A 19390-nucleotide genomic window follows, 5' to 3' on the forward strand; every position below is an offset into this window, starting at 1 on the left:
CCATATTATTAAAATAATAACAAATTTATTAAAATTGTTTGTTCATTTAATAATAATTAAATTGTTTATGTTTATATGTAATCCGAATATGCAATAAAAAGTGCCATGTTCCATCAAAAAAATTCGACTTCATATCTGAATAGCCCATTTCCTATCTAGCTCTAACATCCTGTTCGTAAGTCACACTTTAAAAATCATTTCAAGGTCAATAGAAGCATTTTAAAAAATTTATATTTTTTATTCTTCGCTGGAGAATCCGAATCTGCAATAAAAAGTATCATGTTCTGTTTACAAAATTCGACTTTTGGTTTAGATAGCCTATTTCCGGTTGGAACCGAAAGTTGAAAATATCATCATACAATAGAGCGTATCCGATTTAGTCATCGAAATTTTTGCGATTTTTGATAATATCCATTTCATTTTTTCTTAAAAGGCCTGTACGGGTGGTTAGGAACTTATATGTTCCTTCACATATCTCTTTGCCTTTTTTTTTCTAATATTTCCTTTCGCGTTTTATTTCATCTATTCCAATCTCTCATTCCTTATATCGTGTAAATGTTAAAAACAAAATATCTTTCGTATCACTGATCCGACTACTATTAGAAACGACATACAATAGCTACGGATGGATATATCGGATCGATCGATACTTGGTTTCAATCCGTTACACATTTACGAATAATCATGTACGGCTTGTCACCAAGAGAGGATGCCTATAAGACAGTTTCAGATTTACAGAGTTGCAGATTGCCAAACGCGACGCCTTCGATCGTGACATAATCGTTCGCCACCTCTCCATCCCTCCATCTCTCTCTCTCTCTCTCTCTCTCTCTCTCTCTCTCTCTCTCTCTCTCTCTCTCTCTTTCTCTCTATTCTTTCTCTCATTCCGCCAGACTCGAGAACGCGGGACGCGGGTCGTAATCTCCCCGTATGGTCCACGCGCGTGCGGAGAGAGAGTGTGCGCACCGCTCCGTCGCGAAGCCCAGATTCCGGACGGAACGACACCCTACGGTGGCCGCCGAGGATGCAACGGATGGATCTCGTCGTCGAGTCTCTCACCTTCGTGCGCGAAACGCGTTAAACAGTCGGATCTTGCATAAACCATTTAGCTACCGTTCGAAATTGGCATAAATTAGACCTGGTCCAGAGTTCGTGGGAGGACACGTTTTTGCTAAGGGTGTGCGAGAGCTATCGCGAGCCCAACAGCCGATCGATAGCGCCGGAAAAGCGGGTGGAAAGAGCGCGGGCTCGATCCTCGACAAGACGCGGTCCAGAGAATGCGATCCGGGGATACCCTGTACGCGCGTTGATTACGTATGTGATCGCGATACACGCGATGCACGCGCGCACATGTGCGTGTCTACGCACAGGCGAGATGGCGTGATGCGACCCTAGTGTGTAAAATTTCAAAGGATGTTCGGATTTTTGTCGGATTGTCTCGAATAAGGGGAAGGAAGAGTACTACCGACAGACTCGACGCCAAAGTTTAATTTGGATCAACACATCGAGTGTTCCCAAAATACTGTGTTCTCTACTGACACTTTATACTAATCAACGTGCGAGCGCATAGTACAGTTAGTACATCTGAGAAATTCTTAGACGTAATCAACTCGTTCGATATTCCGTTGGATAGATAAACCTTTCTCGACTGTGTTAGCATTTATCGTGTGCCAGATATTTGACGAAAATTGATGTACTCATTACGTATGGCTCTCATCAAAGTATCCTGTATGCTGGCGAAGAAATCGTTTCATTACTGCCGGAATTTCGGATAGTGAACCGGAAGCGACGTAAAGGACTATTCCAGCAAAAGTACGTGGTAACATGGCACTTGATGCAATATATTACTATTAATTACTTTACTGCATCCTAATTGTTTAAATCTCTAATCCATATATATTTACATTTGTCACAATACATTTCGGTAAGAAGTGCATTTTATTGCGTTTTTATCGCGTTTTTATTAAAATTTTTTTTTTCCATAAATATTTGTGATCATGATGTAAAGTAATATTTTTCATCTTGTTAAATAATTATACTTAAAAAAAATAAATAAATAAGAAATATATTTTACTCTTTTAATGACAATAACAAAATGTAAACCAATTTTAAATATATCATCATCACGTATATAGAGAAAATTTGATCGTAATTCGATTGTTAAACGGGCAACGTTGATATCTCAAGAGTTGCTAAAACTGCATTGTTATATTGCATTAATCTTTATCAATATCGAACTTTCACGAAAGAAAAATGATTCTCTCTATTTTCTTCAATAATCATCGGAAACAACAAGGTTGACGGCTGGATCGTAATCATTCAATGAGACACCATGTGGCTTGAAATAATTTAAGTAGTTTATAGTAAACAGACACATTTGTTAAAATGATCATGCAAAATAGAAGAAAAAGAAAAATATATATATATATTTAGTTGAGAAATTCCCTATTTCATTTTCAATATTGTTGAATAGATATTTGGAGATATATATTTCGATTATATGTTATGTAAAAAAGAAATTAATAAAAGATTAAACAAAGATATAGAATGAGAGAGATATACCTGTAATAGAATATATCTGCGTGTTTTTGCTCTCGGAAATATTGTGAAAGATAAAAATGAGAATAAGACTTAAAGAGACATATGTATGGTACAATATATACAGAATGTTTCAGAGCGACCGTATCAGCAGTTTTTTGAGGAAACAACGCATTTTTGTGAAAAATGTTTCATACAAAAGCTGTAGAGTTCTAAGTGGCGTATTATATAATAATATTAGTATGACCTTGACGGTGCTATTCAAGGTCATACTAATATTATTATATAATGCGCCATTTAGAGCTGTACAACTATTGCATGAAACATTTTTCACGAAAATACGTTGTTTCCTCAAAAAACTGCTGATACGATCACTCTGAAACACCTTGTATATGCATGCTAAGAGAAAGAAAATTAAAGTGTACAATATATTCGTATCTTTAAAGGCATTTCGTGTCTTTAGAGGCAATTTAAATATACAGAGTGTCCGTTCATAAATGTCCGAACAAATATCTCACAATCGATTGAAATTACAAAAAAATTTAATAAGAGAAATTAGCACAGAATCATACGCATTGCACATGCGAGAACTCGCACGCAATTGAAAACTCGACATAAATTTATCTATGCCAATAAATAGTAATATTAATGTAATTCTTGCAGTCGCATGAATACTGTAAATTTTGCAAATATCGATTTAACAATAAGCGTCGATCGATCGTCTAGACTTCTGGAACTTGATGTAAATGAGCATTTCCGGATTATATTACTAGGGTGATTACGTGAACGAGGGTGTGATATAATCTATGGGAATGATCGTAACCAGGCGACCACTCAAATCTTCCTCCGGAAGAGAGAGAAAGAAAGAGAAAGAGAGAGAGAGAGAGAGAGAGAGAGAGAGAAAGAGAGAAAGGAGGATTGGCAGGAGGGGGGCTGCGAAAAAAACGGAGAGCAAAATACTTTTCTCAATTGCTGTTAACGAGACACAAGGAACAGACAGATTGTGGCTCGGAGCATGATGTAACATTCTGCATGTTTTAAATCGTAGCGCTGCGTCTCTCTCTATATATATTTTTATTGACAAAATGTATTAAAAGTTGAATTGATCACAACCAAAGGTTCCGAATTAATGGTGCAATGTCGCGTTATAAATAAATGATAAAACATGATATAATGATCAATCGATTTTACATATCCACATATATAAGAAAAGTAAAATATTTTTATCTATTTTTATGGATAAATTTTACAAATATATAAGTAAAAAAAAGGATATTGTTTCGAAAGGGACATTTAGAGTTGACGGCCCTTTTGCATATTGAAAATAAATACCAAAATAATGTAGTATACAAAATTTTAGCCGCGACAAATCATTTTTTCAAAAGTTTTTATCTAAAACTAAAAACTCAACTAAATCCAATTTCAGAAGTTTTAGCCGTCGCTCGTTATTTCTTAAAAAGTTATTTACAATTAAATTATACGATAGGAACAAGTATTAAAATCATTACAAGTATCAATGGACAAGTATTAAAATCTGAACTTCTTCGATTAAAAAAAACCATGAATTTTATTTTAGTTATATATTTAAATATTGTATATTTATGTAAACGCGTAGGTGGGGGAGGAGCTCCGCCTCTCTCCCTGCATCACCGTCCCTAAAAAAAACTAACCTAACCAAAATCTAATTTTTATTAAAAAAATAGAAATTGATTTGATTTAGGTTAGTTTTTTGGGGGCTGAGAGTGTAATAACTGTAACACATGTATACACACAATCATATATTATTATAAATAATATGCTACCAGAACTATTGAAAAAATGATTTATTGCCCAGACAGCACAAAACATCCTCAGGATCATCCTGAATATGTCCAGGACGGTTCAGGACATTTGTAGGATGTTTTAAGATATTATTATAAATATATTTATAAAAATTTAATATGCATACATAATTATTTTTAGTTGTGTCGGCTATTTTATATAATTTAGAAATCTTAATTATTATAACAAGTATTAATGTCCTATAAATGTCCACTGGATAACCCCTGGATGTCTGTAGGATATATCTGCCCTGTCTATTATATTGGATGTCTTTTGGATTTCCAGAGGACATATATATGTGCAATTAATTGTTAACGTTAATTTCGTTTAATATTAATAATTGAATTTGATGCGCACATTTTCATATATCCAAAATTATTATTTATTTAATATTTCATGAGAAATGTTACTGTTCGCAACATTCCAAAAACTTTACAAACAATAACATTCAACTGCTAGTTTGTTTGTTTACCGCTATGCGACACGCGAACTCGTATTTGAGATTTGGTCATGAGAATTATATAAAGCTTGCAAAAAGCTGACAGGAAATTACAAATGTAATTATTTTCTATCAATTCAATTTCTGATGCAATCCCAACATAGGGAATTCAGATATTAGATTGTTTAGATAATATTACACAACTCAAACCCGGGAGCCAAACCTAAAATATTCATGTACAGCACGAAAGCCTCAAATATTAAAGAACGGTGATCTATTTTTAATATTAGATTTTTAATTTTGGCAGTAAATAACAAAACATAATTTTAATTTATATTTAAATTTTAAAATTTGCTCCTTGAAACATACGAAAAATATCCCTAACATATCCTATAAAAATCCTTAGAATGTTCCACAGGATCTCCCTGGATTCTCCAGAAGTTAATATACGGCTATCATTTACTCTTCCTCAGGACATCCAGAGGAGATCTGAGGATTACAATGGGATATCCTGAGGATATCCTATATGTATGTCCTGGATGCCCTTTATACGTCCTAAGGACATCCTTGTGCTGTCTGGGTGCGTATATAATATTATATACTATATTATTTTAATATCTAGTTTTAGTACGCAAAAGGGCTGCTATCAACTCGAAATGTCTCATTCAGAACAATAGCCAAGAAAAATGTTATTTTGGGGAATAATATATATATATATATATATTGTATATACAGGGTGTCCTAGACCACCCGTATACCCCTTTTCTTTCAAAAACTAAGCATTTTAGAGAAAAACGTTTTGAACAAAAATTGTATGGTTTTGAGGGGAACATAAGTTGGTGTTATTGGTTTGACCTTGGATGGCATCGTTAAGGTCAAGACAAGGATACCTTTAATTTCTTAAATGGAACCCTCTATTTTTTATTGTATATTCTTATAGCTTATGTCGAGAGCTTTCCAAAACACTATAATAAAGTATTTTTTCATAAAGTACTTTTCGAATTATTTTATATTTTAATTTCTGACATATTTTGATATAAAAAATTAAATATCTTGTAAAATATTTAGTTTTTGATAATCTTACCGTAATATTTTTATGTATAGAATAATGAGACAAATCAATTAGTGCCAAGAAAAACAAATAATTATTTAAAAAAATACATTGTAAATAAAGGACACCTTGTATATATAAATAATATAATATAATTGAAATGCAACTAAAAAACGCAATCAAGAAGTAAAAAAAGGACCAATTAGAGTTTCTTAAAAATTTAAGAAATTACAGATATTAAAATACTTACAAAATTGGAAAGTTTAAAAGATGAGAAAATCTAATTATTAAAAAAAGTATTTAAATATTAGAAGATTATTATTATAAGATTATTAAGTTAATTATTTATGATTATTTTATTACCACCAATGATTATTACGCGCCCGATTCTCGAATTGTATTTATTCTTTTTCCAAATTTTATTTTACGTTCGTTACCATTGAGAAGGTTTCAAAAATGGATTGAAACGTTTGGTACATGAATTTTGTTAACATTTAAAATATAAAATATATTATTAGTATTATCATTTATTGCATCTTGGATAAAATTATTTTTTACTTCTTAATTTTATCATTTGAGCCTCATATTTATGTTACTTTCGTTATAAAAATGTATCATTCTTCCAACATATATTATAGTATAAGTAGTTAATTTCAAATGAAAAGAAATAGAAAGATGATATTTTCTCTTTCTTGACTTTCTTCCAGATTTGCTTCCGCACTTTTTATTTTTGCAAATTTTTATAGTAACACATTTCCATGCTAGTGAAACATCTGTTAGTTAAAAGCGGAAAATCTGTCATTCAATTCTAATTATAATATTTGTTTTTATGATAAAGATGGTCTTGATAAATTGTGACATCGGGTAGTTGAGTAGCTTCGTTGAATTTTTTTAGAATTAATAATGAAGAATTTGTTGTATAATCACTGTTGTCGCGCAAAATACCGTGAATAGTTTGTAAATGCGAGTATTCAATATATAGAATCCGATCGATACTTACCAGGGTTGGGAACGTTACTTTATAAAAGTAACGCGTTACCGTTACCGTTATTTTTTGCAAAAAGTAATTCGTTACCGTTACTCGTTACTAATTCTAAAAAGTAACGCGTTATCGTTACCGTTACTTGGAAAGTAACGATTCGTTACTTTTTCGTTATGTTTTTGTTTTTTGTAATGCTAAAATAAGCTATTCCATTATAAAATTATTTAATAAACAATATTAAATGTAATAATCTATGTTACAATTAAAAACTCTAAATTAGTCTCTATATAGCAAGCGTTTTTTATATTAAACTTATTTAATGATTCTAATTTTCTATGTTAATATCTTTACTTTTTAATACACTTATCTTTATAGGAATTTAAATTGTAATTTACAAATTTCAATTTTGTCCAAAATTTTTATCAAACATTGTTTTTAAATATTGATAAGAGAAATATTGATATTATTAAGAGTGTATTCCAATATTCATTGCCAATATTGTAAAATCTATAATTTACGTTACTATAGATTTTCAGTACTGGCAGTGACTATCAGAATGCAGCCTATGATAGAAGGCTACAAAATATTTTTCAAAAAATACATCTATCTATTGAATAGATATATAAGATAATAAAGAACCAAAAAATAACGATAAAAGTAACGGCTAATTCGTTACCGTTACCGTTACAAACAGAAAAAAGGAATGATCGTTACCGAAAAAAAGTAACTGTAACGGTAACGACGTTACAAGTAACGCGTTACTTCCCAACCTTGATACTTACACGCTGGCAATAGCTGCTTGTTGTTGGGCATACTGTACTCAAAAAGATTCGGCCATTCCGAAGGATGGATTAAATCTTACGATTTGCTATTACCCCAGACAGCATAAGGATGTCTTTAGGACGTCCAAAGGGCATCCAGGACATACATGTAGGATATCCTCAGGATATCCCATTGTAATTCTCAGATCTCCTCTGGATGTCCTGAGGAAGAGTAAATGATAGCCGTATATTAACCTCTGGAGAATTCAGGGAGATCCTGTGGAACATCCTAAAGATTTTTATAGGATATGTTAGGAATATTTTTCGTATGTTTCAAGGAGCAAATTTTAAAATTTAAATATAAATTAAAATTATGTTTTGTTATTTACTGCCAATATTAAAAATCTAATATTAAAAATAGTTCACTGTTCTTTATTGTAATATTTGAGGCTTTTGTGCTGTACATGAATATTTTAGGTTTGGCTCCCGGGTTTGAGTTGTGTAATATTTTCTAAACAATCCAATATCTGAATTCCTTATGTTGGGATTGCATCAGAAATTGAACTGATAGAAAATAATTACATTTGTAATTTCCTGTTAGTTGCTCTTTGCAAGGTTTATATAATTCTCATGACCAAATTTCAAATACGAGTTCGCGTGTCGTATAGCGGTAAACAAACGAACTAGCGGTTGAATACTATTGTTTGTAAAGTTTTTGGAATGTGGAACAGTAACATTTCTCACTAAATATTAAATAATTTTGGATATATGAAAATGTGCGCATCAAATTCAATTATTAATATTAAACGAAATTAATGTTAACAATTAATTGCACATATATATGTCCTCTGGAAATCCAAAAGACATCCAATATAATAGACAGGGCAGATATATCCTACAGACATCCAGGGGTTATCCAGTGGACATTTATAGGACATTAATACTTGTTATAATAATTAAGATTTCTAAATTATATAAAATAGCCGACACAACTAAAAATAATTATGTATGCATATTAAATTTTTATAAATATATTTATAATAATATCTTAAAACATCCTACAAATGTCCTGAACCGTCCTGGACATATTCAGGATGATCCTGAGGATGTTTTGTGCTGTCTGGGACAGTTTCGCGAGTAAATTTTATTCGCGGCTTTGTTTCATTCTTGTAATCTATTTCATCGTTTCCTCTCAGAATTTTCCAATCTCTATCGCCTCATTCGTTATTTCATCATACATATAACGATACAACGATACAACGATACAAAGTTTTTAATATTGTATTTTATATGTAATCTTAAAATATACAAAGTGTATAAACACACATCTATTTAATATTGCATATTTTGCATCATTATTGCATATATATTGTATATATAAACACTGTGCATCCAAATTAATATTTTAAATATATAATAATAATAATCACGAAATTTTTTAAACAAAAATTTTCAATCAATATACAAATGTTTTACATATATGTGTATAGGACGTCCCTGGCTACCTGTATAGGTCTTTCGAAAAAAAGGGAAATGGATTTTATCAAAAATCGTAAAAATTTCGATGACTAAATCGGATACGCTCTATTGTATGGTTTATGATAATTGTTTATGTTCATGTACAATCCAAATTTGCAATAAAAAATACCGTGTTTCAGTCGAGAATTTGATTTTAAATCTGGATAATCCATTTCTTATTTAGCTACATCCTGTTCGTAAATCTCACTTCAAAAATCATTTCGAGGTCGATTTTAGAAAAAATATTTGGGACAAATGTTTCTTATTTTTCGTTGGGAAACTGAATCTGTAATAAAAAGTAACACGACCCATTAAAAAAATTCGACTTTTGATTTGGATAGCCCATTTCCGGTCGACACTGGAAGTTGAAAATATCACCATAAAATAGAGAAAACATACCCAATTTAATTATCAAAATTTTTGCGATTTTTAATAAAATCCTTTCTTTTTTCTTAAAAGGTTTGTACGGACACAATAACAATACTTAGGGACACTCTGTATATATATATTGTATATATATATATATATATATATATATATATATATATATATATACATTCTGTCAAAATATAACCGGGACTGAGTCAATAAAAACAACACAAATCAATTAATCATCAAAATTTATTTTGTCTCCTTCAAAATAGGCTCCATTTGAAGCGGTACAAAAAAATTTGACTTTTAATTTGGATAGCCCATTTCCGGTCGACACTGGAAATTGAAAATATCACCATAAAATAGAGAAAACATACCCAATTTAATTATCAAAATTTTTGCGATTTTTAATAAAATCCTTTCTTTTTTCTTAAAAGGTTTGTACGGACACAATAACAATACTTAGGGACACTCTGTATATATATATTGTATATATATATATATACATTCTGTCAAAATATAACCGGGACTGAGTCAATAAAAACAACACAAATCAATTAATCATCAAAATTTATTTTGTCTCCTTCAAAATAGGCTCCATTTGAAGCGGTACATTTTTTCCAACGAACAATCCAGTCATCCATACATTTTTTATAGGCATATTCCGGGATCGCCTTCAGTTCTCTCAGCGAATTTTCTTTTATATCTTGAATCGACTCAAAACGGGTCCCACGAAGTGGTAATTTGAGTTTCGGAAATAGGAAAAAGTCACAGGGTGCCATATCTGGAGAATACGGTGCTTGCTCGATCATATTGGTAGCGTTTTTAGTCAAAAAGTCGCTCACAAGGATGGATTTGTGAGATGGTGCATTATCGTGGTGCAAAATCCAAGAGTTGTTCTGCTACAATTCCGGTCTTTTTCGGCGGATACTCTCCCTCAAACGCTTCATATATAACGCTTAAATAATATTGTTTATTCATTGTTTGACCCACCGGAAGAAATGCCGAGTGAACAACACCACGAATATCGAGTTACTGCCGTTGCAGGCCGTCTCGGATGAGGCAAGTTTTCAACAACTTCACGGCCCTCTTTGAACGTTCTGTACCACTCAAATGCTATTGTTCTCGATATTACAGAGTCCCCGTAGGCTTTCTCCAACATTTTCAACGTGTCCGAACAAGAAATTCCGTTCGCAACACAAAATTTCAAACAAACTCTTTGCTCAATATTTTTTTCCATAGTAAAAATCGCCGATAGCACTTGAGGTTAACTAATGTCTTTGGCTGCTGACAACAAACTAGTTGACAGATCGCGCTCAAACTCAGCGTCAAAATAGATGACAATTGTACCAACACAGGAAAAAAAAATTTTTAAGAAACCATTAACGCGGGCCGTTTGAATGACTCAGCCCCTCAGTTATTTTTTGACAGAATGTATATATATATATATTGTTACATATATATATATATATATATATATATATATATATATATATCACATATATATAATTATATGTATTTAACAATAACTATGTGAATTAAAATCACGCACATAATATCAAAATATATATTTGATTTCAGTTTAATAGACAATGGGAGCCGATCATAATCAGAAAGATCCATGATGTTCAAACTCATCGCTGTGTTTATCGCTGCAAATTTCTCATCATTGATCGCATTTTTGGATGTTACCCGCTTCTGGTGTTTTCTCAAAAGTAAATTCACGAAAAGCAACGACGTTTACAAAATCATGTCCAATATCACAGAAAAGCGAAGCATGCAATGTCGTGCGTGACCTTATCAGGAATTAATTGAACGATCGATTTAACGAAATCGCAGAGTAATGATTAGAGACGTACGATTGAGGCTGGCGATCACCACCGCGGATCATAATCAAGCTAGTTGCACGTGTGATCGTCGGCACGTGCCTATACATGGCGGTGGTGGCGGACGTTTCCTTCGATTCTTCCTGATTTTCTGTTGCATCACGTTAACCTGCGGCGATTCCAAGAATAGGATGTCGCGTGGGATCAAGGATCTGCAGATAGCTTTGAAGACGTGGCCTCCATCATTCCAAACAATGGGCCATTGTGACCTAGAGCCAGACTGCGATTGGTACTGGGAGCGGCAATATACGAACCACAAAACTGCGAATCTGACTTTTGAAAAAGTTATGGCATCAACATCATTTGACAATCCATATTTTCCGATCATGGATGCCAATAAATCTGCAAACGGTACAGAAATCTTAGGCTAGTCGTATGTTTTTGAAAGAAAATCGGAGCAAAATTAATAAAAAAAACTGTCGTTCTATACATATACATATATTTATATTTATTTCTAAAATGTCGTTATATATATATATAACATTTTTTTAATTAATTTTATATATATATATATATATATATATATATATATATATATATATATTTATACAATATTTATACAGGGTATAACAGAGAGCCCGTATCAGCAGTTTTTTGAGAAAACAACGCATTTTCGTGAAAAATGTTTCATGCAAAAGTTGTAGAGCTCTAAGTGGCGCATTATATAATAATATTAGTATAACCTTGAATAGCACCGTCAAGATCATATAAAAATCACTTTGAATTTTTTAAATGGAACCTCCTATTCTTCATTCCACATATTCTTGTAGCTTCCGTCGAGAGCTTTCCAAAACACTATAATAAAGTATTTTTTCATTAAGAATTTTTCGAAATATTTTATATCTTAATCTGACATATTTTGATATAAAACATAAAATATCTCGTAAAATATTTAGTTTTCGATAATCTTATCGTAATACTTTTATGTGAATAATGAGACAAATCAATTAATATAAAAAAAAAAAAAAAAAATGTTTTTAAGAAAATTATTTACAATGTATTTTTTTAAACAATTATTTGTTCTTTTTTACACTAATTGATTTGTCTCATTATTCTGTACCCAAAAGTATTACGGTAAGATTATCGAAAACTAAATATTTTATTTTTTATATCAAAATATGTCAGATTAAGGTATAAAATAACTCAAACTACTCAATAAAAAAATACTTTATTATAGTGTTTTGGAAAGCTTTCGAGGTAAGCTACAAGAATATGTAATGAAAACTAGGGGATTCCATTTAAAAAATTCAAAGTGATTTTTATATGACCTTGACGGTGCTATTCAAGGTCATACTAATATTATCATATAATGCACTACTTAGAGCTCTACAACTTTTGCATGAAACATTTTTCACGAAAATGCGTTGTTTCCTTATAAAACTGCTGATACGGGCGCTCTGTTACACCCTGTATACTTTTATATATTTTTATAAAAAAGAATAAATGTGAATGCTAAGAGATTATATACTCCGTAATGAATTTGATTCGATACACTATAGTATTAGAATCCAAATTATAGAATTGAAATAAAATAACTCATATAATAAATTCTCTAAGAAAACAATTTAATTTATCCTTCAAGGCCATTTCCTATGGTTTAACGGTCCTGGGGCAGCTCAAATATTGTCGAAGTCAATTTTTCGCACGGGCCCGCGTTGTCACGTCGATTTTTGGCTTTACCAAGTGGAAAATGATAACGGATTCATAAATATTATCATACTAACTGACAACGCGAGCTCAATCGCATATTCAAAACATGGGAATAATTATGTTACGTATGTACAAAGAAAGTTTTTTTCGTATTATAATAATGTAAATTTTTAGAAAGAGAAAAATTAATACTTTTGGATATTGTTATAGATGGGAAAAAATGAGTTTCGAGTTACGCGCGGTCGATCAACCCTATCATTTACTTATAGAGATATATGCGCCCTATTATAACTCAAGCGTCGGCGTTGATAATATTGACCTAGTCAATTGCTTCCCAGGTAACTAATAAAAATACATATTTTAATATTATGTATATATATGCATAATGATTTAGTTATAATTGAACACTTTAATTGTCATATCAAGAGACACAGTAGTGTCTCGCGTTAAGTCATGCGAAACAAAGATCGCGCGCAGCAACGACAAGACACACCGTATATCCATATGCGAGTCGGCCAATTGAGAGTATCGGAGTTTATCAGTTCTCAATAATCGCTGAACGAATCGAATTCTTACTAGGCTTAATCGATAGCTTGAGTTATATAAAGAAAGTGTCTTTATTTTTGCTCTTCATGCTCTACAAATGGAAATATCACGATGCAAAGTCCCAATATATCTCAAAATGAAAATTTTCATTTATAAGATAAGAAACGTCCCGGTCTAGGTCAGAAAAATGTACTTTTCCAATGTTTTGACACAAGATTACGCTAGCGTCGCTCGCAGCCGATCTGTAATCCGTCTACCGACTATTTCGTTTGATATGTCAAATATTATCCGTATACCGACTATATCGTTTGATATGTCAAATATTATGTATATAGGTAAACAAAATCGTTATGTATACATGTTTATATATATATATATATATATATATATGTGTGTGTGTGTGTGTGTGTGTGTGTGTGTGTGTATTGTATATATATACTGGGTGGCCCATTTTAATACATCCAGTCGAATATCTCAAAAACCAAGCCCGGAAGAGAAAAATGTTTCAAACAAAAGTTGTGTGGCTTCAAGGGGGCCATAAGATGGTGACAATTATTTGACCTTGGAAAATCATTTGAAGGTCATGTGAAGGTCAACTTTAAAATCTTAAATAGAAACCCCCATTTTTTATTTAGTATTCTTGTAGCTGACATCAAGAGCTTTCCAAAACACTATAATAAAGTATTTCTTTATTAAGTACTTTTTGAGTAATTTTATATTTGAATCTGACATATTTTGATATAAAAAATTAAATATCTCGTAAAATATTTAGTTTTTGATAATCTTACCGTAATACTTCTATGTACAGAATAATGAGACAAATCAATTAGTATAAAAAAAATTGTTTTTAAGAAAATTATTTACAATGTATTTTTTTAAACAATTATTTGTTTTTTTGGCACTAATTAATTTGTCTTATTATTCTGTACATAGAAGTATTACGGTAAAATTATCGAAAACTGAATATTTTACGAAATATTTTATTTTTTATATCAAAATATGTCAGATTAAAATATAAAATAACTCAAAAAGTACTTAATAAAAAAATACTTTATTATAGTGTTTTGGAAAGCTCTCGATGTTAGCTACAAGAATACTAAATAAAAAGTGGGGGTTTCTGTTTAAGATTTTAAAGTTGATCTTCACATGACCTTCAAATGATTTTCTAAGGTTAAATCATTGTCACTATCTTATGACCCCCTTGAAGCCACACAACTTTTGTTTGAAACATTTTTCTCTTCCGGGCTTGGTTTTTGAGATATTCGACTGGATGGATTAAAATAGGCCACCTAGTATATACATATATATATATATATATATATATATATATATATATGTATAATTTTATATGTAGTATTCCTAGAACATATAGAGTAAGAAATGAAGATACTTTTATCATATATATAATAACCAAGCTATTGAATAAATTTATTAAACTCGGTTGTTCTATGTGTTATTGGGCGCGTTCAGCAGAGAAAACTGCTCAGTAGCAATCGAACGTGATTGGCTCTTTCTTTTAGAACCAACAAATGAACGTCGAGTGTTGACAAAATGATAATTGAGCGCTTTCTCTGCTGAATGCGACTATTACCTAAGATTTTAACTCTGCTCACAAAATTAATTGATTTTTATTTCTGTTAGTATATTTTTGTCCTTTCACATTAGATATTAGCAAAGAAATAAAACAATGATAAACCTTGACATTAATGCCGACCTCACCGATTTCAATGACCTTGACATATGTTGTCAATGACTCTAAATAACTTGCAAAAAATTTTAGCCGTCGCTCGTTGTTTATTACAAAGTTATTAACAATTAAATGATAAGAACATATATTAAATGCGATAATCTGAATTTCTCCATGCATGAGCGTTATATATTTAATATTTAGTTGTATATTTAAGTTATTAATTATACAGGGTGTCCCAGATCATTTGGGACAATACTCGGGTGCAGATAGAACAGACCAAACTAAGTCGAAAAGTCATCTTTTATTTTTTTTTATAATGCTTAATAAAGGAGTTATTACTGAGTAAAGTCTGGTCAATCAGTGCCAACCTTTAGCCAGGTGCACGTTGGTGAGCCGCGCGCCGTGAAGTGTGCGCTGCCACATATTATCAGGCGCCCGGCTCCCCGACGTGCGTCCGGCTAAAGATCGGCGGTGATTGGCCAGAAGCGCGCGTTGTGTTGCTAGTATAATAAAATATGTACTTTCTTACACAAACCAAAATTTTGTTATATAGATGCATTTAAATGTTACATTAAATTATATGACTGAAAAATAATATAGCTGAAAAAAATTAACGGATATTTATGCAAAATATTTGTTTTTATTTGTTTATTGACATATTAGTTTCTAGTTTATAAATCTTCTTTGATTGTATAATATGTTTTAGAACAAATTATATATATTTTTAAACTACAAATACTTGTATTAAAATTTTTGTAGTATCAGAACAGATAATAAAATTAAAATTTATTGTTTACATACAAACAAATAATAAATAAATTATTATAAAATCATTCAGAAATAATAGTAAATGCTATTAATTAAAAAATTTTGCGGTGTCGCATATATTTTTATATCACAATTCTTTCAATAGACGATATCACTTCTATGACTAATTCATTTAGATTTAAATTTATATTACATTATTGTTTGCAAAAAATGCACGTACAAATTTAATAAAAGATTATGGTTACTTTAATTTTTTCTGTTAAGTTATTCTACGAGGTAGGATAGATCATTAGAGATTAATATTTCATATAAATAACACGTTTACGCCCTCTTGAAATTATGGCATTTTTATATAGAGTAGTGCGCTTATTCTTTGTTTATGCATTCGTATTTTTATTGTTTAGTATTTAAAACTAAACGAATGTGAAAGATTCTTAATATTCGAAGGTATTATCAAATTATTTAAGAAAGTAGCTACATATTTTTAATGGAAATGCAGAGATTATGTTTGTATACAATTACAGTAGCAATCATATAATGTTAATTGAAAAAGAGAAACAGTTAATTCATAGAGTTATTTGAAGAAATAGCCATATGATTTTGAAGGAAATGCAAGCGCAATTTGTACATATACGATTGCAATCAAATTATATTAATTGAACAAAATTAATACAAATAAAAATTTAATTCAGTAGTTGATGTGCAATAATATATTTGCATTTATCTAGAATCGCCAGTTGGTGCTGCCTGTACGAAGGATATGTTTCGATGTAACAACGGTGTGTGCTTGAATAGGACTCGTATCTGCGACTTTACAAAGGATTGCGCCGATGGTGAAGATGAAGCACTCGATTGTGGTATACTACAAGAAATAAAATCACACATTTTCTTTTTCCCAATTTTAATAATCTTTCTAAAAATTTTTTATGTTTCATATATGTATATGCTTGAGAGAGTAGTTGTGTTAAATCCTATATGTAAACATATATAAATTTTGAACATTTTTACAGACAAAATACCGGAGAATGCTAGATGCAATTTTGAGAACGGTTGGTGTGGATGGACGAATGTTCCTGGGAGACCTTTAAATTGGACCCTTTATAGAGGTGCCACGCCATCCATAAGAACCGGACCCAGTTATGATCATACTTATCGCAATGAAACAGGTGCGCGCTTGATTTAGATCGAGCGAAGAGAGAAACACGACATATGCACAATAATATATTGTTATCCTCTTCCCTCTCTTATTTGACAGGAACTTATGCGTACGTGAATATGGCATCTAAGAGTCAATTTATTAGATATGGCAGTCGAGGCACCCTTGAAAGTCCTTTATACAATCCGACACCACCTTACAGCAGTGACCCTAAAAGTCCTTATCGTTACTCGTGTCAAGTATGTATTTGTAATTTTATACGATTATTATGTTCAATTTTGCTTATATATACAAGGTGATTCAGAAATACTTGCACAAACTTTGGGAATAAGTTCTCTACATATAAGCAAAAAAAAACATATCATAAACATCCAGTAATGCCTGTTTTATGAGTTAGAATCGAAAGATTTCAACACCCCTATTAAGCACCCCTATCACGAAATATCGAGTTCAGTTATAGTGCATAATTAAGTGCTAATTTGTTACTCTAAGCGCGAATTTATTGCTACTATTTATTAACAGGAAAATGATATTAAAGATGGGGTCAGACCTAACTTGCCATCAAGTTAGCATTTCCACTTCTAAAAAACGCTTATAGCGAGTCGCAAATCAAAAAACAAATACATTAGAATTTATTGCTAATTAATTGCTCAAAGATACTGCAAATAGATTTTGAAAATATTAAATTTTTAATTATGCACCAACAACAATATAATACGACATACTTATCTAAACATATAAAGTAAAATCATCAAAAAATAAGTAGCTAACAATATCAAGTTGTTATAGTATTGTATTTTGCTCATTAAATGCTCTCAAAATAAACGATTTCAAAATTTATTGCTTGCAGTTTAATTAGAAAAATTGACCAGAAAAAGTGGCGGTGCTAGTTTGCCTACAAGAATAAACTATCAACGCAATTAATTGCTGTTATGATTTTGATCTCAAAATATTTTCCTAATTTATTACTCTCATTTATTGCTGCACATATAATATCGAATTTATTGCTCAACATTTGATTTTAAAAAATCGTCGTGAAAAAGTGGCGATGCTAGTTTGTCTATAAGAGTAAACTCGATCTTTTTGTGATGGAAATGCCAGGTTAATAGAGATGACTTCAACGATAAAAACTGACAAAATATAGCTACAATGACATATAATCGATATAATTAATACATCTTCAATTCATTTGTTTATCTACTCACAATTCACAACAAATGCTCAAAATGTCCTCCACCTGCTTTGATGCACGCATGGGCACGTCGGATCACGGACTATCGCATCCTTTCAAAGATCCCATGACGGTTGCAAATGGTTAGGGCAAGCATCTACGATATATTGGTGAAACGTCTTTTCATTTACAATTTTAATTGCATAAACTAGATTTTATAATGTCGCAGACAAAAATGTAGTGGATTTAAGTCAGCCCATGCTACTGAATTGAATGTAATCTTTCGATTATAACTCACAAAGGTATTATCGGATAGATGTGTCTACGACATTTTTTTTTTTTTTTGTTTATGTGCGGAGAACTCAAACCCAAATTTTGTACAAATATTTCTGAATTACCCTATATGTATATGTATATACAGGGTGTCTTAGACCACTCGCACACCCCTTTTCTTTCAAAAACTAAACATTTTAGAGAAAAACGTTTTCAACAAAAATTGTATAGTTTTGAGAGGAACATAAGATGGTGTCATTGGTTTGACCTTGGATGGCATCGTTAAGGTCAAGTCAATTCTAATCTGACATATTTTGATACAAAAAATAAAATAACTCTAAAAGTACTTTATGAAAAAATACTTTATTATAGTGTTTTGGAAAGCTCTCGAGATAAGCTACAAGAATAATGAAAAATGGGGGGTTCCATTTAAGAAATTAAAGGCGTCCTTGACCTGACCTTAACGATGCCATCCAAGGTCAAACCAATGACACCATCTTATGTTCCCCTTAAAACCATACAATTTTTGTTCAAAACGTTTTTTTCTAAAATGCTCAGTTTTTGAAAGAAAAGGGGTGTACGGATGGTCTAGGACATCTTGTATATGCGTGCGTGCGTGCAATCTATCGTAAATGAAAAAAGTATTTGAGTCAGTTTTATGTGTTTAATATAGTAAAAGATCCATTGACAACATAAATGGCATTAGCAATGATTAATAAAATTGTAAGATGCTGTGTCAATACATTATATCTAAAAATAGAGGGTTTA

At 31.3% G+C, this 19390-nt stretch overlaps 1 protein-coding gene across 3 annotated transcripts in view; it reads left to right on the forward strand.

The window, feature by feature from the left end:
• Window positions 1-1001: 1001 nt before the first annotated feature.
• Window positions 1002-19390, forward strand: part of Alk (Anaplastic lymphoma kinase) — a 43960-nt gene continuing 25571 nt past the window's right edge. For all 3 annotated transcript variants that reach the window (XM_070295027.1, XM_070295028.1, XM_070295029.1), the window contains exons 1-7: window positions 1002-1812; window positions 11064-11719; window positions 12951-13143; window positions 13229-13356; window positions 16751-16879; window positions 17033-17188; window positions 17278-17417. In XM_070295027.1, coding sequence (XP_070151128.1) covers window positions 11326-11719; window positions 12951-13143; window positions 13229-13356; window positions 16751-16879; window positions 17033-17188; window positions 17278-17417 — 1140 coding nt within the window. In that variant the 5' untranslated portion in view covers window positions 1002-1812; window positions 11064-11325. The remainder of the gene's footprint in view (window positions 1813-11063; window positions 11720-12950; window positions 13144-13228; window positions 13357-16750; window positions 16880-17032; window positions 17189-17277; window positions 17418-19390) is intronic.

This window comes from Polyergus mexicanus, unplaced genomic scaffold, assembly GCF_030449975.1.
Source record: "Polyergus mexicanus isolate NDT 795.1 unplaced genomic scaffold, iyPolMexi1.0 SCAF_4, whole genome shotgun sequence".
Lineage (NCBI taxonomy): Eukaryota > Metazoa > Arthropoda > Insecta > Hymenoptera > Formicidae > Polyergus > Polyergus mexicanus.